Raw genomic sequence first — 24804 nt, 5'->3', positions numbered from 1 at the left:
TCAGCTGCAATCCATATTCCAAACTGTTTACACTGTTCGATAGCTGTAAGGGAAAGGAGGCACCTGGTACCGTCTATATATTTGTCTGTACTTCCATAACGTGAAAAAATGCTTCTATTCTCCTGTACTATAGGGCGTTCCAGCCCTCAGCACTTCAGTGGCTTGGTAACACTTCTTTGACACTTTAGCCGCTTCCCATCCAAGGGCATATCTATATGTCCTTGTAACGCGTACATTGCCTTAACAGGACATACCCATACATCCCAATGATCCTGGGCACTCTGAAATGGAGCGCATGGGAACAGAGTGCATTGGATTGAGAGTGGGATACGGCTGTCAATCACAGTCTGTGAGACAAACTTTCAGAAAGTACATATGTACCGCTGTTTACTATACTTGTAATTTGATGATTGCAGCTTTATGTCCCTAAGGGGACATAAAAAAAAAAATTAAAATAAAATGTTTTACATGAACCAAAGTGTAAGATGAATGAATGATTTCATTAATTAAATGCCCAATTTCCCAATAAAGCGCTATATTAATCACAAAAAAAACAAATCATATATTATATACCTATAATAAGTATCACCACATTTGTAAAGACTTGTGCTATAAAACTGTGATGTTATTTCTCACATATGGCGAACGCCATAAAAAAGAGCAAGAATTGATAACTTTGAAAACCTTCCCTTCAAAATGGCAGAATAAAAAGGATCAAAAGTCCAATATGAATGATGCCCACATTTCATATAGGTGCCTCGCACCATTCTAAGAGCGGTTTTGTATAGCGGTATTTGTTACCAGAGTTCTCTATGACCGCTTGTACTTTCTTGTATAAATATATACTATTAAAAAAAAAAATGATCAAAAGTCAGCAAATATCTAAAAAAATGGTACCAATTAAATGAACAGCTCATCCCGCACAAAAATAAAGCCTTCTAACAACTGTCAGACGAAAAATAAAAAAGTTATGGCTGTCAGAATAGTGATTTTGTTGTGGACAGGAAGAACAACACAAAAAAAAAGATAGAAATTGGGTATCATCATTATCATACCGAACCAGAAAGTAAGGATAGGGTCATCTTTACAGCATGGTGAATGCCATAAACACAAATTTGCTGATTATGGTCACCTTGTCGTCAAAAAAGCAGAATAAAAATGATCAAAAAGTAACACAAATTGCAAAAACTGTAGCAAAAAAAAAAAGCTTTTGTTTGTGTTAACATATTCTGACATTGTGTAAGGGCTTGTTTTTTGCAGGATGAGCTGCACGCTCATCCCGCAAAAAATAAGCACTACACACAGTCAGAAAATAGTAATACAAACAAAAGCAAATTTTTGTATGTTGTCTTCTTTGGAAAATGCTTTTCGCTAGGGTTTTTTTTTTTTTAGTTCATCACAAGATGTATTACAAATAGGACCCCTAGTAGTCAGCTGTGATATACAAGGGAATCCAGGCAGAAAGTGTTCAGTTCTCCTACAGCTCTATCACAGGGAAAAAGGAACATTAGATGGTGTCAACTGAAATCAATGGGCCATAGAGTCCTCCAAAGAGTCACAAATGTGCACATTGCAGTAATAGCTATGGCATATTTGACAGTGTATTTTTTGTGGTGAGGGTGTGATGAGGGCTGATGGAATTACCCTAGGGGAAGATGGCATTAACCCCTTGTGTTCGTGACGCCAGGGCGTAGTTTACGAAGGAATACCGCTGGATCCTGCACTAGGCACAGGGGCAAATAATGACTCTGACGCCAAGTTACAGAACAACGGCAGCTTTACTTAGTCAGACAGATGTAACAGTCTATACAGCTTGGCTAGGCCCACGGAGGTGACCAGTGACTTCAGAGACCTTAGGGCTTGCTGGGACTTTTAGTGGACTTAGAAAATTTGCATGCAGACCACGCTGGATTGAGACAAGATGACTTGGACTGACTTGACTATGACAGACTATGACTGACTTCACCTCTTCTGTAACTTACCAGGCTTTGACTTTACCTGTGGGGCAATGGACTTCAAAATCTATGGCTGCTTGACTGACTTTAGGCCTCCTCTGGACTCCAGACACACACATAGGACTTGACCTCACTGTTCCTCAACAAAGACTAAGAGAGAGAGCAGAGGCTCCACCCAGGGCTTATATGGGGGAGACTCTGGAGGGGTCCCATAGGTCACCCTTAGGTCACTGATACCTCACTGGGTTACAATCACTTGACAACAGGTTAATCACAGGTCATCTATTCTGAAAGGCATAACACTTTTATATACACTGTAGGGAGGCTGCTTGACAGGGCAGCAAGGGTACAGGGGTGCAACTCCTGTACTGGGCCACCGCATTTTGATGGGACAGCCCCTTTAAAAACAAATTGAGATTGAGATTGCAGTAGGGATGTGTTGGGTAGGTCATCACGGGGAATGATTTCATGGGGCAGGCATGTATTCACTAAAACAGCCCAGAGATCCTCCTGAAGGACTCACCTGAGAACAAAAGGAGATTTCTTTAAAGCTCTTTTCTATAACAATTTTCTTTGTATCAGGGCTGATAAGGTAAACCTCCGACTGACCAATCTGGAAGAAACAAAGTGAATGTTTACGCCAACATCCTATAATTCTACAATCTACAGAACTGCTACCTTGTCATCTGAATGCAACACCCAAAACGGTTGTTTTTACACTGGTAGGCATGACCCATAACTATTCTAATGGAAACCACTATAACACTATGTCCAGTTCCAGAGGTAACCATTAGACAAAATAGGATTAGGCTCATATTCAATGTTACTGCTTTGGGCTTCATTGTCACATGTCTACATCAGGTGAAGACAATGGGGGAGATTTATCAAAACCTGTGGAAAGGAAAAATTGTCCAGTTGCCCATAGCAACCAGATTGCTTCTTTCATTTTTTAAAAGGCCTCTGAAAAAATGAAAGAAGCGATCTGATTGGTTACTATGGGCAAATGGACAATTTTTCCTCTGCACAGGTTTTGATAAATCTCTCCCAATGTGTTCGGGAAACCATGGCACTAAAATGGTGCAGAATTTAAAGTCTTTGTATCATCCTCAAAAATTCTGACAAGCAAACGTTTGATAGGTCAGGGGGTTCAGACCCCCACCGACTGCTAGAACCAGTCAAGAGAAGCATGCAGCCGAGCGCTTCTCTCCCAGTCTCACTACAGGAGATGGGCCCCATAGACTTGCAATAGAATGTCTCTTGCAGAGATATGAGGAGGGTAGTGCTCAGCCTCATGCTTCTTCTGGCTCATTCAAATGATTGGTGGGGGTCTGAATACCAATCAAACCTTTTGACGTGTCTCAGACATCTCAAAAAGGTTTTTTTTTTTTAAATAACCGTGACACTAGGAGATACTTTTAGACATTCAGGGCAAATTATGCATTAGTCTTACCAGTCCAAAAATAAGTTGAACACAAATATGAATCAATACAGAATGAACATTATAATTTCACAAGACCAATCCAGAAGCCAATCTAGTCAGTCGAGAACTGTCATAGACATCAACAGCCAGGTTTAAAAGAAACTTCTAGATGCTTGGACTAGAACATATCCTTTCCATAATAGACTTTTAGGCTAAATCTAACAATGTTACACATGAGAGGTTTCTCCAGTGAAACATTCCATACCGTGAACAGCATAGTCTGATTTTCGGCCATGTCAGTTGGCTGTACGCAGTTGCGAACTTCACCAGAACTTTTAAAATCCAAAGAATAGTCATTTTCTTCAAAAGATCCAGGAAGGCTGTAGTGACCATCTTCCCATTCCCTCTTGAACGAGTTAGACCTTAGGCCAGGCTGGGAATAAGATTTACGTATAGGTTTATTTTTATCGTCCTCAATAAAGGTCGACTGGAAAACAGAACGTAGTTTGTCCCCGAACGTGATTCCAGTGCTGGTGTCCGATGGTGGCTGTGAATCATCGACGTCATTCTGTTTGCTACAGCTTACATGGTTAAACTTGTCAATACACTCATCTATAAGGGCAGGTGGTGCCTTCTTGTGAGCTACAATAACTCGGCCGCAAAACAAGACTTCAAACTTTTTGGAGAAAGCATCGTCCCCATCACATAAATGAGAATGGATTTCCTCTTGCCGTGCTAGTTTTCCTGCTTGTCTGATAGAGCCAATGATTTCAGGCACCTGCAATATAGAAAAGCAAAACGTTACATATTGCATTTATAGTTTATAAAAACCTCAAAACAAAGATGGCCCCCAAAACTACTGAGGCTGGTTCTGTTTAACTGAAGCTTAGTCATTGAACAATGTAAGCCTATAAATCTATAATTAGGACCGTGCAGACATTGACATCCCCAAAGACAGCAATGTCTGCGGAGGGGAAATCCATCAGAACATTGAACATGTTTAATATCCTGGCAAGTTTTTCGAGTGGGTTTTCCGGGTTCAAAGCCCACCTAGAAAACTTTGCAGTGTGCACTGTGCAGCGGAATCGCATTGCCAGCAATAGGACTCTGCTGCATTGGAATTTCCGAGCGGAGTTTCAGAGCTGAACTCCGCTCATAAATGCTGAAGTATGAACCCGATCTAAGGCTGGGTTCACACTACGAAATTTCTGACCGTAATTCTGCTCAGGAATTCTAGTCGGAAATTCCACTGCATGCAGGTGGGTTTTCCGTGAGCCCATTCACACTGGAATTTTCTGGTCGGAATTTCTGACAGAAAATTCAGCTGGAACATTGAACCTGCTCAATGTTCTGGCGGAATCCACTTCACAGACATTGTTCCTCTATGGGGATGGCAATGTCTGCACGGTCCTAGCGCCGACTGATTCCGTCAGTTTTCCATCCGGAGCTTCTCAAGTGTGAACCCTGCCTAAATTTCCCTGAATGAAGTCGGTGAGTTGAAACATTATTGAAATGTATTGCCAACACTACCAGGAACCCAGATTGGAACCCAAATGGGGTAAAAAGTAATATGGTGGGGGTGGAAGAGATGGGGTGGCTTAATGGATGAGGTACAAAAACATAAAAGCATGCTTAAAGAGGCAGTGGCAGAATGAATGACAGGGGTTAAGGCTTCAGTGAAACATAAAATGGAGCAATGAGAGCCGGCAAACAAGTTGGGAGGAAATTAAGTCAAGACGTAGCAGAGCAGAAAGATGAGAGATGTTGATATTTCATATACAGACTGACTCACCACATAGTAAGGTAAGATTACATTCACATCACAGCATACCCACGTCACCAAACTACTAACTACAATATCCACCATTGCATTTTTATTCAGCCTCTTAGTTTTTTTTAACCACAGATATGACCAAAAAGGATACTTGATACACAGTATATTTGTAGATTAGAAATCTCTGTCACAGCAAATCTGTTCCAAAAAATTTCTGTAGCCATTGCTTGGATTTTTTGTAAGTCCAATTCAAATGTAACAGTCACAGAACTTTCTTAAACAAATCTGCCATGTGTACATTTGGGCTGGGTTCACACACGGCATTTTGGTTAGTCTTTCTAGTCAAACCAGGGGTGGATCCAAAACAATTCATTCCATTAGAGTTTTTTCTGTGTTGGCACTACTCCTGGTTTTGGCAAGAAAAAAAAAATACCAAACTACTCTGTGTGAGCCCAGGCTTAAAGTGTTATTGTCATTTAGAAAAATGTTTGAAATATATCGGAAAATATAGATCACAGTCCGAGATATAAATATAGTCTGAGACCGGCTGAGATCGTGAATTACAACCGGGTGAAGTGGGCAACAGCATGCACCTTACTCCCCAGCTGTCACTTCAGCCCGACTGAATCCCCATAGAGCAGTGAATAAGTTAACAGAGCAGCCGGCTGGGGGGTGAAGAGCACTGCTGCGCACTTCGCAGGGTTATGAGAATGGTTGCAATCTAAATCTTTCACGTGTTTGAACAACATTTTAAACGTTTTTCAAACTTACTAATACTTTAAAGCGGAAAAGCTATAGAATAAGGGATTCTTCCAAGATATTTTAAAACACAACAAAAAAAACAAATGTGTCTACCTTTAATACAGATCCGTAAAACAGGGTCTATGCACTGCTGTATGCCCATACCAAACCCTCCATTTTTAGGTTTATTCTCACTGCTAACATGGAATCCATGAGAAAACATATATGATTTTTTTTAATTCTTTATTTACTTTGCAGGTAATTCAAGCAAACAAAAGATCAGGAGAAGTTTACAGATAAGGTGATATGGATGTTTTAGGAAAGTGAACAGGATGAAGTAAGATGCAAGCTGTGCTATTCTACCTGTCAAACTATGGATTGAGGATCTAAAGTGAACCATAGTCTAACCATAGTGTAAACACAGCCAAAGCAACAAGATATAGATAAACCAAAAGACTTTTATAATTGTAGATGCAGACATTTTAGAAAAGAATACATGGACAGAGTGGATTGGGTCAACAGTAGGGACCGCATCTTTCAAAAGTGGAATATGTGGTGGCCCAGTACGGGAGGTGTTACCCCGTACTCTTGCTGCCTTATCCGGCAGCCTCCCTTCAGTGTCCTCTGTGCTCCCTTGTACTTGTTTCCCCCCATGTACATATGTTCTGCATTGTAATGTATTATAAAATGTCTTGTTGCTTCAAGAGTTGTACCATGTGATGTCATGTGATTGTTATCCAGGAGTTATCTGTGACCAGGTGACCCCAAGAGTGACCTATGGGCTCCCTGCTAGTGTCCCCCATACAAGCCCTGGGTGGAGCTAGCTCGCGCTCTTTGGATATAAGTCTTTGCTGAGGTGACTGACCTAGTGTGTGTGTCCAGAGTGTTGGAGGCCTCAAAGTCAAGTCCTGCAGCCACCATCAAGTCAAGTAAGATACAGTCATAGCTTTGTCAGTCTTCAGTCAAGTCAAGTAAAGTCAGTCCCTGTCATCTGTCAAGTCAGCGTGGCCTGAATTACATTGTCCAGTCCTACTACAAGTCTTAGCAAGCCCTTAGAGTGGTACTCCGCCCCTAGACATCTAGGGGCGCCCCTAGACATCTAAGATGTCAGATCGCCGGGGTCCCGCTGCTGGGGACCCACTGGATCTCGGCTGCGGCACCCCGCCATCATTACTGCACAGAGCGGACTCGCTCTGTGCGTAATGACCAGCGATACAGGGGCCGGAGGCTCTGCCCCCTCGTGACATAATGGCCTGCTCTCTCAATACAAGTCTATGGGAGGGGGTGTGGTGGCCCCAGCAGTGGGACCCCAGCGATCTGACATCTTATACCCAATCCTTTGGATAGGGGATAAGATGTCTAGGGGTGGAGTACCCCTTTAACCCCTTAAGGACGCAGCCCTTTTTCACCTTAAGGACTGAGCCCTATTTCGCAATTCTGACCACCGTCACTTTACAAATTAATAACGCGAAAACGCTTTTACTGAATATTCTGATTCTGAGATTGTTTTTTCGTGACATATTCTACTTTATTTTGGTGGTAAATTTTCGGCGTTACTTGCATCCTTTTTTGGTGAAAAATCCCCAAATTTCATGAAAATTTTTAAAATTTTGCATTTTTCTAACTTTGAAGCTCTCTAATTGTAAGGAAAATGGATATTCCAAATAAATTTTATTTTTATTCACAAATACAATATGTCCACTTTATGTTGGCATCATAAAATGGACATATTTTTACTTTTTGAAAAAATTAGAGGGCTTCAAAGTAGAGCAGCAATTTTCAAAAATGTCATGAAAATTGCTAAATCTGAAGGGACAGATGTTACAGAACTACAACTCCCAGCATGCCTGGGCAGTCGAGGCATGCTGAGAGTTGTAGTTTGGCAACATCTGGAGGGCTACTGTTTGGGCACCACTGTAACAGTGGTCTCCAAACTGTGACCCTCCAGATGTTGCAAAACTACAACTCCCAGCATGCCCAGACAGCCTTTGGCTCTCTGGGCATGCTGGGAGTTGCAGTTTGGCCCCCCTAGTGGTTGCCACAGTAAAGATCGATTTACTTTCACTTTCAATTCCCCCCCCCCCACACTGTCGATTCCCTACCTGATCAGGATCCTGCAGGCTCCAGCGAAGATCCCAGGTCCCCAGGCATCTTCTCCTGCAGGTACGGCCTCCATCTTCTTCTCAGAGCCCCTCGACATCCAGGGGCGGGCAGAACGGGGGGTTGCCATGGCAACCCCCTGTCCTGCGCTGCCATTGGTCAGAACTCTGTTCTGACTAATGCACAGGGATAGGAGTAGATCGCAGCTTTGCAATCTCACTCCAATCCTTTAGGCTGATCGGGGTTGTTGCTGACAACTCCGATCAGCCCTATTTTCCAGGTGACCGGGTCACCAGAGACCCGATCAGCCCGGAATTGGAGAAAATCGCATGTCTGAATTGACATGCGATTTTCTCCGATCGCCGACATGGGGGGGTCTCAGGACCCCCCTGGGCGATGTGCCAGGATGCCTGCTGTATGATTTCAGCAGGCATCCGGCTCCGGTCCCCAACCGGCTAGCGGTGGGGACCGGAATTCCCACGGGCGTATGGATACGCCCTGCGTCCTTAAGGACTCGGAATGCAGGGCGTATCCATACACCCTGCGTCCTTAAGAGGTTAAGGTCTCTGCATCACTGGTCACCTCCGTGGGCCCTGGCTGAACTGTATAGACTTTACCATCTGTCTACCCTCAGTAAAGCTACCATTATCCGTAACTTGGCGTTGGAGTCATTATTGCCCCCGTGCCTAGCCAAGGATATAGCGGTATACCTTAGGGTGGTATCGAGGGTAAACCACACCCTGGCATCACGAATACAAAGGGTTAGTGCCATCTGCCCCTAGGGTAAAAACATCTGCCCTCATCACACCCCGTTATCACAAATACATTATGAGAATGAAACAAGGGGGCAATCCCAATATAGGTTTGTAGAGAATGGCAGCCTGTGCAATGTGCAAGCCCCGGGCTCTACCAAATCACACACAGGTCAAATGATAAAGTAGATTTGAGCAGATGATTACAAATTCATGTAATGTTTCTTGACCCAGTTTCACAGGCCAGAGCCGCGGAGCGTTGTTACGGTTTTGTTTGGAATGTAAAATTAGAGATTAGATGTGACCGGTTCCCGATTTTAAGGTTTTAACAATGCAAAGCTCTCTTGGCACACCCGGGACCTGCTAACACTGACTTCTAAATCTCTGAAAGGCTTCTTTGAAAATGGAAAATAAAAAAATAAATAAAATAAAATATTTACAGACAGTCCGTTCTAGGCTGTCCGTGTCTGTATGTAGCCTCATAAAACAAACATTCAACCTGGCTAGGACAAGGGAGAATAACCAAGATGTACTAGTTTAAAGAAAAACAGCTCGATATAAAATACTGCACATGCATAAAAATAAAACCTAACGCTAGTTATCAGGAGATAAAAGATATAAAAAAAGGAAAAAATATGGTTTTCACTGGAAACAGTCCACAAGCTTGTGTGCAGACAGATCACCAATATCTTAGAGGCCGTACAACAGGCTACACGACATTACTGTACAGTGCATAGTGTACTGACCACAGTGTCCTAGGAATCTCTGGTAGAAACTAAGCATGCAAGGAATGCTGGGGGGATTTCAGCTCTGGGGCACACTTGACTGTAGATCACTGGAAGATGATACAGACTGATACTAAGAATCTGAGCAAATTTAGAGATGCAAGATATTTACAAGGCTACTCAACTTTTTCTATAGAATAACTCTCTATATAAACTTAAAAATCAGATATCATATAGTACCAATAACCATTATGGCAGATAATGTTAGGTCAGGGGGTGCGCAAGGCTTAAGCCTTGCGCACCCCCTAACCTAACATTACCAGCCATAATTTATTAAAAGGGGTACTCCCCTGGAAAACATCTATTTTTTATTTTTTTTTTTTAAACCAACTGGTTCCAGTAAATTTCTTCTATTTAAAAATCTTAATCCTTCCAGTACTTATCAGCTGCTGTATACTACAGAGGAAGTTCTTTTCTTTTTGAATTTCCTTTCCGTCTGACCACAGTGCTCTCTGCTGATACCTCTGTCCATTTTAGGCATTGTCCAGAGCATACAGCAGCAGATATATACTGGAGAGATTAAGATTTTTAAATAAAAGTAATTTACTAATCTGTTTAAAGGGGTTATCCAGGAAAAAACTTTATATATATATATATATATATATATATATATAATCTCAACTGGCTCCAGAAAGTTAAACAGATTTGTAAATTACTTCTATAAAAAAAATATCTTAATCCTTTCAGTACTTTTGAGCTGCTGAAGTTGAGTTCTTCTTTTCTGTCTAAGTGCTCTCTGATGACATGTGTCTCGGGAACCGCCCAGTTTAGAAGCAAATCCCCATAGCAAACCTATTCTACTCTGCGCAGTTCCCGAGACAAGCAGAGATGTCAGCAGAGAGCACTGTTGCCAGACAGAAAACAACAACTCAACTTCAGCAGCTGATAAGTATTGGAAGGATTAAGATTTTTTTAATAGAAGTAATTTACAAATCTGTTTAACTTTTTGGAGCCAGTTGAGGAAAAAAAATTAAAATAAAAAAAGTTTTTTCCTGGAATACCCCTTTAACTTTCTGGCACCAGTTGATTTAAAAAAAAAAAAGTGGAGTACCCCTTTAATACAAAGGGAACGTGCCATGGATCTGCATATGAACAGGGTTGCAGACCCACCTCATGTGTATGAAATGTGGACTGTTGACATTGATTCAGAGTCGAAATCTGACAACTCCTACACATGTGAACAGGGCCTTAGTAGACGGCTCATCATAGAACAAAGTGTGTGAGAAAAAAAGTATAGAAACCCCCTGTAATTCTGCCAAGTCAGCTTCCCACAATAAATGCTGCATTTGGACGCAAGGTCAGGTTAGGAAAAAAATTGAGTCAATATTATGGCTTTTCTAAAAACAGCCAAGTGATGTAATAAGAACAAGGATACGATGGTCTCAGGGCTCAGCGCATTATTTTCAAAGATGACAGCCTTGATAGTGGCAAATAGGGGTTGTCTGCCATATTTTACGCCTGCACAGTGACACATACAAATTTATTCAGTATTCATCCCTACTGCACTTACTGTCACAGACTGTCGAGACCCAATTAGCTCCTAGCAGGCTATAACTACCCCTCCCCCTTACTACAATAATTAATTAAATAATAACTGACACAACAACAATTTAACTTTTCCGTGGGTGGGGATCGGCCACAGCTTTATTTATAAAATTACTTATATAAATAACAATTTAACTGTAACAAAGACACCGATTGGCTTCTTACCAACCCGAGAGGTGCTGCCACACCGTCCTGTGTGGAGGTCTACCCCGGGTTGACCCCGCTTTCACCGTCTTCTTACCGCCAAGCTGTGACTTACAATAAACAGAGATACAAAAAAGGGAGGGAGGGAGGGCAAAACTCTGGGTCCTGGGCAGATTGAGGAGGGAAGGGAGGCACCACAGCTATAAATACCCAGGGGAGGGCCCCTGAAAGCCCGGGAAACTATTGAACCCCTGATTGGTGCACTCCTTCCCCCCACCCATGGGACATACCACTATAGCCACTGGCAAGTTTTACAGGTGGGGGAGGGGGCTAAAACATTGCCTGTATATTTCTTAACCCCTTACTGCTCACCAGTCAGGGGGCAAGCTAGTTATGCACAGCTTGCCCCACCAGACTGTCGAGACCCAATTAGCTCCTAGCAGGCTATAACTACCCCTCCCCCTTACTACAATAATTAATTAAATAATAACTGACACAACAACAATTTAACTTTTCCGTGGGTGGGGATCGGCCACAGCTTTATTTATAAAATTACTTATATAAATAACAATTTAACTGTAACAAAGACACCGATTGGCTTCTTACCAACCCGAGAGGTGCTGCCACACCGTCCTGTGTGGAGGTCTACCCCGGGTTGACCCCGCTTTCACCGTCTTCTTACCACCACGGAGGAGCCCAGTTAGCCCTACACTGGGCTCCGACCCCCACCCAAGAGATACTGGATAGCCAACACCTGGGGCCACCTCAGCCCCCCGGACACACACAACACATTTCCTCTCCAGGAAATCCGCCCAACACATTTCCTCTCCAGGAAATCCGCTCAACACATTTCCTCTCCAGGAAATCCGCTCAACACATTTCCTCTCCAGGAAATCCGCTCAATACATTTCCTCTCCAGGAAATCCGCTCAACACATTTCCTCTCCAGGAAAACCGCCCAGCACATTTCCTCTCCAGAAAAACTGAGGTACCTGCCGCCAGGACCTATTTCTTATATAAATTTGTATTCATTCATTTTATTTATTAATCTTTTTTTTTTTTTTTTTTTAAATTATTATATTTTATTTTATTTTTTATTAAATAACTCGTGTGAACTCCACTCTCAGATTCGCCCATACAGCGAAGAGTGCCGCAGCACGTGTACCACCTTGTGGAAAGCCGCTCTCAAAACAAAAACACATATGGGAAAAATCAAACTGGGCAAAAATAGCAACACAACATGCAGATCGCCCGCGCCCCATGCACAGCGCTACCCTCTCCGGAAACCCAGCCACCTCCGCCGGCCCCGATACAAAAAGAGAGCAAATCCCGAACTCACAAAACCCCAACCTATCAAAGAAAAGCCAAAACCCAAAACAGACAAAAAACCTGGAACTGAATAATCGGGGGCGGGGAGCAAAAGAAAAAGGGGGAGGGGCCCCACCACCGCCCAGGCAACAATAGGAGGACAATGGAAAAAACAGTCATCCGCGGACCCTCATGCAGCACAAGCTGCGTGACCCCGATCGCCTAAGCAGTCTCGGACCGACGGGCCTTTTTTTTTTTTTTTTTTAATTTATTTATGTATTTATTTATTTTTTACTTTTTCCGTGAAACCACAAGATAGGTGCCCAAAAACACAGACACCCAAGTCCCATGGAAGGGGACGAGGAGAAAGGAAGTGCCCCATCCACATAGCCCCGAAAAAAGCTAACGCAAAACCTCGGATCAGAGAAAACGACGCAAAAGCGACAACCAAAAAACCCGACCCGCAGCCGCCGCCAAGCGACCCAAAAACTGATAGGAAAAACCGGTCGCCGACAGCAAGGCCACCCACTCACGGGCCCAGCCCCTAGGTATACACCAACCGCAAAACAGAAAAGAAAACACCCCCGCCATGTGCCATGCGGCAACCGCACCCCACTGTATCGCAGCACAGCGGGAAAGCCACCCAATTTTTTTTTTTTTTTTTTTTTTATTAGCAGGTGATTCACATGAACAGGTGAAGATACCCAGCGTCACATACTAAGAATGTTATTTGGATTCACGGAGAACACAGTCCAAATCTCGAACCTCCTTAGAGAGGTGACACAGCAGTTAACGTCCGTTAACACAACCTATTAAAACGAAATAGGAAATCAAACATCAGAGCCTCGTAAGGTTACCACAAGGGGCATTCCAGGTATGAAAAACAAATCCCCTATCCACAGACCATTGGGAACCTCCGGGACCCTCCTCGGCTGTAGACATCCCGGCCTCCACACCAACACCAACCACTCGCAAGCGCCTTACCGTGAGTCGCAGGACCCACCAAAGCGGACCAAGAAATACACCACTCCGCACAATGACACATGGGCCAGCCACACAAGCAAACCTTCCAACTCCACCCAAGGGAGCAACCTCCGGAACCACCGCCAGAGAAAACGGGACAAAGCATCAACACCCAGTACCGACCCCAAGGAGCATAGCCCCAAAATAACTCGTAACTCCAAACAGCGAAGAACTGGGTGCAACAAACCGAGCACAGGAAGAAAGCCGAAAAAGAGATAATAGCAGAGACAACGCCCCGAATGTCAGACCGACAACACACCACGATCACTCAAATCACACCCTAGAAAAGAAGAAAAGTATCACCAAATTAGAGCGCAACCAAGCGCAAAAGAGTCCTCTTGAGTCTGGCGCCTTAGACCGCTCGGCCATGTTTTAGGGGCCACGCCAACCCACACAGTACCGTTACAATTCTAGAACATGAGCTGCCGAAGCAAGCACCCAAAGTCCCACAACCAATACCAAGGGAAAAACGCATACAAAACCCAAGCATGGCAGAAACCCCCCGACTACTAAGACCCAGGGGTAAACCACCCCGCAGCACCACCGGGAAAACCAAACACCACACCAACAACCAACCAAACCAGCCACATCTGAGAACAGAGCAAGCTCCCCGTGAGCCGCAACCGGGGACTGAAAGCAGGCCTGTCCACTGCACAACTCACGAAAAACCCCAAGCAACCGAAACGTCAGCCCTTAGCGCACCCGGGGCACATATGCAGGGGCACAGACACCACACACCCTCGGCAGCCAGAGACAACCTGCAGGAAAAAAAAAAAAAAAACTCCGCCCAGAACCATAGTCCCCGTGTAACATTCAGTAAATTAGCAAGGACCGGAACCAGGGCACCTACGAGCCCAGAGGAAACCAAAAACAGAATTTATTTTTTAATTTTTTATTTATTTATTTTTTATTTTTATTTATTTATTTATTTTTTTTAAACATTTGAACGCAATCACTCCCTAACCACAGGAAAGCAGCAGACCAACACCAACGCGGCATGCGGAAGCCATGCTAATCTTTACTGTACCGTTCCAATTATAACATACGTGCTGCCGAAGCGAGCACAAAATATGGAACACTTCACAAAGTTGCATGTCAGCCTTGCAGCAATAAACCACACCCCAACAAGCGTAGAGCACTGGAGAATCACCCTCCGGAATACCACCACGAAAAGAACTCACAAGGGTGGACAAACGGCTACTCAAGCGAAACCTACCCACTGAAAACTCAAGCAAAATCTACCCACCGCCACATCAGCTAAAGCACCCAGCACAACATACAGGAGTCGCAGCGGAGAGAGACTACAACCAAGATGGAGAGATAAACCAAACAAAGGGGGAGAAAACCAAAAGAAACAAAACCGTAACTCGGTGGCAACCATTGATCCAGGATAAGGAACAAGCCTCGGGAGCGAAGTCCGCCAAACCCCGGCCACCCAGAGTTTAAGGCCAAAAGACCACTCACCCAAGTGCACACCGCGCAAGATGAAACCCTACCAAAGCACCCCGTCAAGAAGAGACTTACCCAACTCACCACCAGAGACCAAAACAGACATACATCCATATCCGAGACCCAAACACAACAAACACACGGGAACGAAAGGACGAACACTAAACAGAACGTAGCCATAAGCACACAAACCGGGGAAGGGGCCAAGCCCCACAGCAGAACACTCACCAATTCCAGAAGATGGAGAAGCACAACAGCTGGAGGGACCACTACACCACTGCCGCAGGCATGGGACAAGGCACGCTGGAGACCGCCGGGTAGCAGGCACTCGGCCGCCGCCCGAAACGGTGCTGGAAACCATGCCGGGAAACCAACAGTAGAGGACTCCGAGGCACTGTATGAGGCAGAGGAGGATGAGGGAGAACCACTGCGGGAAGAACCGAAACACTTACTCCCTGCAGGTGAGCAGAAGGTCCAAAAATAAATAAATAAATAAAAAATAATAAATAAATAAATAAATAAAAACGCCGCCTCCCAGGGCCAGAGCGAGAGCGGCGACGAATAAGTCTATGCTCCCATCCGGCCCCAGAGGGGGAAGAGCAACATGAAATCAGGGGAGCACTCCCTACCCCTCCACGGGGGGCACTGGAGAGGCAGGAGGAAGAAGGACAGCAGCGGCAGCAGGGGGGGGGGGGGAGGGGGGGTTGGGAACTTGGGACGGGGAGGTGATGGGGAGGCGGGGGGGGGGGGGCCGTGGCTGCAAGGATATGGGGAGCACTAGAAAAGCAGGGGGAGATAAGGGGGCGGGGGCGCTAGTGTGGTGGGGGTAAGGAGCTGGGTAAATGAGTGGGGACGATATGAGGGCTCATACAGATTGCGCCGTGATCTGAAGTCGTACGTGATACCAGCGTCATTTTGATCAGATGATGAGATCATTGTTTATACATATTTACAGTACAAAAAGTGATCAAAAACACGCTAATTAGGACTGTGAAATATGCTTATTCAATTATTTATATTTGTAGCTATTCATGTATCGTATTTATTTAATAATTTCTTATTTTTTGAATTATTTGTAATTTTTTTTTTTTTTTGTATTAAATTATCTATTTTTTTTTTTTTTTTTTTTTTATATATTTATTTATTAATTTTTATTTATTTATTTATTTATTTATTTTTTTGCACATACGCCATAGACGGAGCGCTTCAATTGATGATATATTGTTATATTTCGATCATGTACGCACGTGGCGATACCAAATATGTGTGTGTTAGTTACAATATACAGTACTCAATTTATGTGCACACACACACACATATATATATATATATATATACACATATATATATACACACATACATACACATATACATACAAACTTTTATTGAAAGGGTTAAACTTAACTGTTGAAATTTTTTTTTATTTTTTTTTTTTTTGCACTGACATAGCTCCCACAGGGAGCTATAACACTGCACTCACTGAACCTGACACTGATCACTTGCCATGTATGAACATGGCAACGATCAGTGCTAACAACGATCGATTGCTCAAGCCTGAATTTCAGGCTTGTAGCAATCAATCACGAGCGGACGCGCAGGAGGCAGGTGAGTGACCCTCCTGCTGCGTCCCAGCTGATCGGGACATCGCGATTTTATCGCGATGGTCCCGATCAGCCCGACTGAGCAGCCGGGATGCATGCAATGTCACTTTCAGACGCGGCGATCAACCTTGATCGCCACGTCTAAAGATGCAATGCCGGACATCTGCCCGATCGGCGATGTCCGGCATAGCATGAGTCCCGGTTGCTAATAGCAACCGGGACTCACGGCTATGATGCGCGCTCGCCTTAGGAGCGCGCATTACAGCTGGGGACACGCAAATGGACGTTAATAAACGTCCATTTGCGCAGGAAAAAGGGGGGTTAAGCCAGCAGCAGTCACCCAGGGGCCGCCCCCTCCAGAGACGGAGGGGACAACAGGGGAAGGGGACAAGAAGGAAACCAGAGCATGCTCATAAGGAGCATGCCTGGGGAGAGGGATCAAGGTACAGGCAGGGGAGAGGGCTCGGGGCAGGGAAGAGGGCAAAAGGAGCGGGTGGGACAGGCCGCACAGGGACTACAGGGGAAAGGAGAGCGGGACTGAGGAGAGGTCCGCCAGCCTCCCGAACCCAACACCGGCGCAACAGGAGGGGAGGCCAGCTCAGCCACAAGCGAGCATGCCAGCCCTCACCCTCCTGCTCCATCCGGGCCATAAATAAGGGGCAGTAACATACCAACCAGCAGACAAAACTCTGGGTCCTGGGCAGATTGAGGAGGGAAGGGAGGCACCACAGCTATAAATACCCAGGGGAGGGCCCCTGAAAGCCCGGGAAACTATTGAACCCCTGATTGGTGCACTCCTTCCCCCCACCCATGGGACATACCACTATAGCCACTGGCAAGTTTTACAGGTGGGGGAGGGGGCTAAAACATTGCCTGTATATTTCTTAACCCCTTACTGCTCACCAGTCAGGGGGCAAGCTAGTTATGCACAGCTTGCCCCACCAGCGGGAGTATTGTATTCAATGACTAGGAGATCTACACAATGTTATGGCTGATCGGTGTACATCACAGTTCTATGGTTATATGAGGAACATGCTTTGAAACTGTAATGTCCCAGTACAGAACATAGTCCTGTACTACACTTAGGCCATGTCAGGTTGAGTTCCTCAGTGTCCTGGGGGCTCTCGTGCAGTGTCTCCCCCATAATGAAGTTAGTGTTACTATGTCTAGCCAGTACAAGGTTATGTATAATGTGTATATAAAGTATTAAGGACCTTTGGAGGACCAATGTAAATGTCTAAAGGACCTTTGGAGTTATCATATGATGTTATTACATGTTACCCAGAGAGCACCAGCTTAACACATGACCCGCAGCTTGACCTATGGGCTTCTAGTACAGCCCCCCTTTATAAGGAAGGGAGGTGCTGCAATCTGCCTCCTTTGCTCTTTTGCTGCTGAGGAACAGAGAGACCAGATGTCTCAGTGCTAGTGTCCAGCTACCTGGAAGGCCTCAAATCTACAGTCACTTCCAGTAAGTCAAGTCTTTGTCTGCTGTCACTGCCTACAGTCCAGTCAAGCCTAAAGTCAATTATCTAAAGTCTGTTATGTGATAGCCTGGGGGATGTAGGGTATGGGGAGCATAGCTGTGCGGTAATTAAAGGGTGCTTGTTAACCCTTGCTATTCGTGACGCCAGGGTGAGGGCTCCTCAGCAATGCTTGTCCGCCATCCTTCCCAAGAGCGATAGGGAGGTAGATAATAGAATGTCCACAACTGGAGAGTTTTCTGAAACAGGTATAACTTTTACTGAAGGTTTTCTGCAAGCTTCATAAACTGAACAGTCTCTATGCATACAACTGCTTTCTTTGGAGATTGACAAAGGTTTGGACTTTAGCAATTTATAGTCTAAGTATTAGGCGCTGTTCCACTGGATTTAGGGGATGTTGTTGCGGTCCAGTAGTCACGCTAGCATTAGCGGGGGTAGTTTAGAACTCACGGTTTTAGTTCAGCTGAGGCCGGTAGGTTTTTCAGGCCTAGGGTGTCTTTGCAAGTTGCGCAGATCCTTCCTGCTAGTCCGGCATCCACGAGAGCAACAACCCAAGAGAGCGATAATTGGCTACAGCTCCCTTAGATGGGCAGGGTCTGGACTAGTGCTAATTGGCCCATACTTTTGTCAATCACCATTACAAGGACTTGTGGGTAATACGCGACCCAAGGACCTCCAAAGGTCCTCCAACATACCATAGAGGATACTAACATGGTCACATGACGGAAGGTCCTGCGACACTAAACAAGGTAAGTACTTTACATTATATTTGATATACATTATTTATTAAATATTTACATATATTAACATTAGAGAATTAGACTTAAGGAGAGGCGACTAGGGGCTGTCCCACCTGAGGGACCCTACCTGAACGTAGTTACTCTGACTTTGGGGACCTCTACACTAGGTACTGTATGTAATACGGTACCGGGACACCACAGTTACAAGTATAATTGGTCCCAGCAAGCTGCGAGGGCCTTCTGTGTTCCTGGCCAAGCTGTAGAGACTATAACAACTGTCTGACCTCAGTAAAGCCTCCATTAAACCATAAGCTGTCTAGCCATTGGGATAGCGGAGATATCGTTTGGGTGGTTCCCGATACCCAAAAACCACTCTGGCGTCACGAATATTGGGGGTTAATAAAACCTTGCCCCTGGGGGTTGATACCCTCTGCCCAACCCACCTACAACGCTACAACCTGTGGTCCTGCTATTCACCGTGGCTCACCACAAATTATTATAGCAAGGGTCTCACCTGGCTACACCATTAAAAGCCCCCTTGTGCAAGGTATAGACTATAGGGGCTCATTTATGCACTAAAGTTCTTTACATTCTACAGTGCTAAATTCAACAGGAATGAGGATATTTCTAAAAGATTACACCAAAAAGTTGTCTAAAGAAAAAGTAGGGCTAGGTAAAAAAAAAAAAAAAAAACACACACAACTTTATTTATATATTTATTTATTTTTATATATAATATATATATATATATATATATATATATATTTATATATATATATATATATATATATATATATATTACAACATCAAGAAAAAGAATTCCCACTTCACCCCAGCACCAGGGCGTAACAGCAAACTGGACAGCTACATTGCAAGCTTCAGACTAAGAACAGCATCCTTAGTCACTAAACACCACCATAAAACCTACTACAACCTCTCAGTATTGGAAAGAGAGGCCATCAAAAACTTAAGAAACAATCAAGCCATCACAATCAAACCAGCAGACAAGGGAGGAGCAGTAGTGATCATGAACACCCAGGACTACATCAAAGAAGGAAACCGACAATTGTCAGACACTACATACTACAAGAAACTGACAGAAGACCCCACCAAAGAATTCACCATGGAACTAAGAAAATTGATTCAATCCTTCCCAAAGGACTCACAAAAAGGATTAGAGACACTCATACCCACCGATCCCAAAACAGGGACATTCTACATGCTCCCAAAAATCCACAAATCTGGAAACCCTGGCAGACCAATAATAACAGGTATGGACACACTAACTGAACAGATATCTGGTTTGGTAGAAAACACACTAAAACCCTTTGTTACACGCACCAGCAGCTTCATACAGGACACCACTGACTTTCTTAACAAAGTGAGTCAGATTACGAACTTGCCTGGCAACTCCATATTGGTAACAATGGACGTAGAATCTCTGTATAGTAACATCCCACACAGAGATGGAATTGAGGCCTGCTCACTTTTCCTCTCCTCCCAGACCCACAACCAGAAATACAGCCCTCAGATCATCACCAAACTTATAGAATTAATTCTCACACACAACTACTTCCGCTTCAACAATGAAATATACCTACAGACTATGGGAACTGATATGGGGACAAAGATGGCACCACAATATCCCAATCTGTTCATGGCTGACCTTGAAGAGCGATTCCTGAATACCCAAATTCACAAACCCTACAGATACTACAGATACATTGATGATATTTTCATTGTTTGGACTGAAGGAGAGGATAAACTCAAACAATTTCATGATGCCTTCAACACATTTAATCCATCCATCAAACTCAAAATGGACTTCTCTACAGAAAGTGTAAACTTTCTGGACACCACTGTAACTATAAACAAGGACACAATACAGACATCTGTATACAGAAAGCCCACAGACCGATCCAGCTATCTACACAATTCAAGTTCCCATCTGTCCCACACCAAGAAAGGCATAATATACAGCCAAGCCATCAGGTACCACCGCATCTGCTCCAACCCTGATGACAGAGACACACATCTACAAACGCTAGCTGAGAAATTTAAACAAAAAGGTTACAAACCAAGGACCATCCATAAGAAAATCCACTCTGCTCTTCAAACACCACGTGAACACCTGCTGCAATACAGAGAGAAACAAACCTCATCACGCATACCACTGGTCACCACATACAATCCCACCCTTGAGGAAATACGCAAAATCATCAAGGACCTGTAGCCAATACTAACAGAAGATGAGGTGTTAAAGCAAATCTTTCCTGAACCACCCATCTTGGCCTTCAGACAACCACCCAACTTAAAACAAAAGCTGGTCAATAGGAAACTACCCACAGACACATCAGATACAGACAATGGGACCAAACCCTGCGCCAAACCGCGCTGTAAACTCTGTCAACGCATCTGCACAAATTCTGAGGCCTCCCACAACAACAAGACATACAACATCAAGGGACAATACTCCTGCACCACAGAGAATGTAGTCTACATGATACAATGCACCAAGTGTGACCTGGGATGTTACATTGGTGAGACCAGTCAGCCACTCAATAAAAGGATGAACCTCCACAGATCGTCCATCAACAACCATAGAGAAAAGGACTATTGCCCCCCAGTCGGACACCATTTCACCCAAACCGGTCACTCCCTACAGGACCTCAAAATCAAGATCCTGAAAGGAAACTTCAAGAACACCCAGGAAAGAAAGACATTTGAAGCCAAAATGATAGTTTTTTATGACTCCAAGAACAGAGGACTTAATGTGGATTTAAGCTTCTTATCCCATTATCAAATTTCCTATAACCTTTGCTAAACTCTCTACCCTCTCCCTGCTCTAACACCATTACACCCCTGCTCCCCCTCCCCTGTCTAAGTCTTATCTTCAGTCTATGGTCCTGTAGTAAGATTGTCCTTTCTCCTCTGTCCAGCGTAACCACCATTCTCACCTCTGCTCTCCAGCCCCCCCCCCCTCATCCTTATCTGTATCTATCGTCCTATAGCTATACAATTTATGGCCCAACTTAATGTCCATCCTCCACATATGTTGTTTTAACCCCTGCATATTTTGTGAGATAGAACGTGTGTTTTCTCCTTGTGAGCTCAGAAATGCTTATGACTTGATAAAGGGAGGAATCCCGAAAGCTTGTCTCTACAAAATCTTGTTAGTCCAATAAATAAGGTATTACAAGATACTGCAACTAGTGATGATTTTGCTTTTTGCATCACTGGACTAATACGGCTACTCCTAACTAATATATATATATATATATATATATATATATATATATATATATATATATATATATTGCACACACAGATTCCACAGCACTGTGCACACAAATTGGTCCCTGGGGCTCACAATCTAAGCCTATCAGTATGTTTTATTGAAGTAAATGGAAAACATTGACCCACTTCTATTGATTATGGGATACAAGCCCTGGCATGTGCTTTTCCTGTGCCAAGTGGCTCCACCTAGTGACTAATGATCTACCAAGATGGAGGGGGGGGAGACGTGTCAAATGATCAGACCACACTTCTGTTCAGAAAAGTATAATTACAGCCCAGTCATCTGTTGTATAAAAAGGAAGCACAATATAGTTACTCTAAAGCAATAAACTATTATGATACTGAACCACACAGACAAGTCTGGAGAGATTGATTGGCCTCAATGTCCAGGCCCTCACATCTCATATGTTTTTGTACAATGGGCACTTTCAGAATCAAAAATTATATGTTGTCCATCTTGGCAAACATTAAAGGGTACTCCTCCCCTAGACATCTTATCCCCTATCAAGAGGATAGGGGATAAGATGTCTAATCGCGGCACCCCAAGCAACTGGTCCCTGCCATCTTGGCTGCGGCACCCCAGACATCCAGTGCACGGAGGCTCGTGTAGTCCCGTCACGCCCAGCTTGTGACGTCACGGCCATGCCCCCTCAATGGAAGTTTATAGGAGGGGGCATGGCCGTGACGTCACAAGCGGGGCACGGCCGTGATGTCGCAAACGAACGCCAGGTGCAGCAGGGAGATTGTGGGGGTCCCCAGCGGTGGGACTCCTGAGATCAGACATCTTATCCCCTATCCTTTGGATAGTAAATAAGATATCTAGGGGCGGAGTATGCCTTTAAACTTTCTAATATACAGTACTTCATTAAAAAATTCTCTTTTTTATAGAAATCATGGCTTATAAAAAGACCACTGGGGGTCCCTATACCATTCAGAACATAATCCTGTTCGGTCGCTGCATCATCTTTGTCCCAGCTGAGGCACAGGCCAGTAAGTGAGGGTGGGACTAGCTCTCCTCTGTGCTCACTCCTGCCCTATCAGACTGCAGCATTAAAACAGAGAGGAGAGGTTACAGAGCAGCCTGCAGTGATTGGAGGAAGAGACACAGCACAGCAGACTCAGGGAGGAAGTAAATACATGGTGAGTGAGGGAGGGCTCAGTGCTTGCCATGGGCACATCCTTTTCTGAGCAGTGGATGAGAGCAGCAGAACAGAGGGACATGTAAAGAATGTGCATGACCTAGCGTTAACATATATAAGCATTGTTGTTTTTCTCACATGACAGGTACACTATAAGAGCAATACCACATAAGAGGATGTATGATGTCTCATGTAAGAAGAGATGCTGTACGTCACCCCAGCTGTGGAGAACCACACAGAGGTCATCCGGAGATAAGGACAAGCTATGCTTTTCAGCTAATTTAATCAGTGTGTAAGAAGAAACAAAAAAATTACGGTAACTAAAATAAATAAATAATATATGGTGAAAAATGCCCAGATGTCTTCTTCCTATTAGAGTAACCTTGAGGGTATTCAAGTTCAGTGGAATTAGAATTTTGCAATATTTTGGAATTCGTTTTTTTTACATTGATGATTGTAAAACAGAAAATAAATAAAATAATAAAATTCTGCAAGGCAAGCATATAAAACGTTTTATAGTGGAGGACAGAGGCAAAAGTCAAGCCTTTGAAGAGACAAAAGTAGATATAAGACTTGTCATAGATTAACAGTAAACAATGCAGCAAAAGAGGTCATTATTGACCATAGCTAAAGCAGTCTTTCCCAATTAGTGTACCCCAGCTGTTGCAAAACTACAACTCCCAGCATGATGGCACACTGGTTGAGAAACACTGTTTTAAGGGAACAAAGCTTAAAAAAAAAAAAAAAAAAAAAAAAAAAAAAAAAAACATCAAGGGGTATTTGAAACTAAAACATTAATGGCATATTGTAAGCAGGGCCAGCCTGGGGGTTGTGTGACCCGTAGGGTTATACAGGGCACATGACCTTGTGAGAGATAAATGAGATTTCCCCCTGAAGGAGTGAGATCATTTGTAAACAGGTGCCTGTCTGTCACTTTATATGTACACTTTGCAAATTGAAGACTACTCCCCCTGTAATACTTGTATTTATGTATATGTATGGTGCATATACAGTGATACCTCAACTTACAATGGCCTCAACATAAAATAGTTTCAACATACAATGGTCTTTTCCGGACCATTGTAAGTTGAAACTAGACTCAACATACAATGCTACGGGACAATCCAGATCTGTGCAACGTGTCATTGGCCGGAAAAACCGACCAATCAGAATGGGCAATTTACTGGTAAAACCCCTGTATTACTGAAGCGTATGCACTGACTGATATCTGGTAGCGCCCCCTACAGTACAGGGAGATATTACATGTTCTGTACGCTTTACCTGTACCAGGGTTAGCTTCTCCTTTGGACACCAGGTAAGGGTGACTCCATTTTACTTTTTTAGGACATTGCATGTACAGTGATCCCTCAACTTACAATGGCCTCAACATACAATAGTTTCAACATACAATGGTCTATTCTGGACCATTGTAAGTTGAAACTAGACTCAACATACAATGCTCCGGACAGTCCAGATCTGTGAAACGTGTCAATGGCTGGAAGAACTGACCAATCAGAATGGGCAATTTACTGGTAAAACACCTGTATT

At 43.9% G+C, this 24804-nt stretch overlaps 1 protein-coding gene across 4 annotated transcripts in view; it reads right to left on the bottom strand.

The window, feature by feature from the left end:
• TBC1D1 (TBC1 domain family member 1) overlaps nt 1-24804 on the bottom strand; it is a 254893-nt gene that overhangs the window by 116107 nt on the left and 113982 nt on the right. For all 4 annotated transcript variants that reach the window (XM_056556519.1, XM_056556526.1, XM_056556534.1 and 1 more), the window contains 2 exons: nt 3641-4153; nt 2479-2568 (listed from right to left, as the gene is read on the bottom strand). In XM_056556519.1, the coding sequence (XP_056412494.1) occupies nt 2479-2568; nt 3641-4153 (603 nt within the window). The remainder of the gene's footprint in view (nt 1-2478; nt 2569-3640; nt 4154-24804) is intronic.

Source organism: Hyla sarda, chromosome 1 (genome assembly GCF_029499605.1).
Source record: "Hyla sarda isolate aHylSar1 chromosome 1, aHylSar1.hap1, whole genome shotgun sequence".
NCBI lineage: Eukaryota > Metazoa > Chordata > Amphibia > Anura > Hylidae > Hyla > Hyla sarda.
Note: the sequence above shows the minus strand (reverse complement) of the source record. Positions and strands in the feature narration are given on the sequence as shown.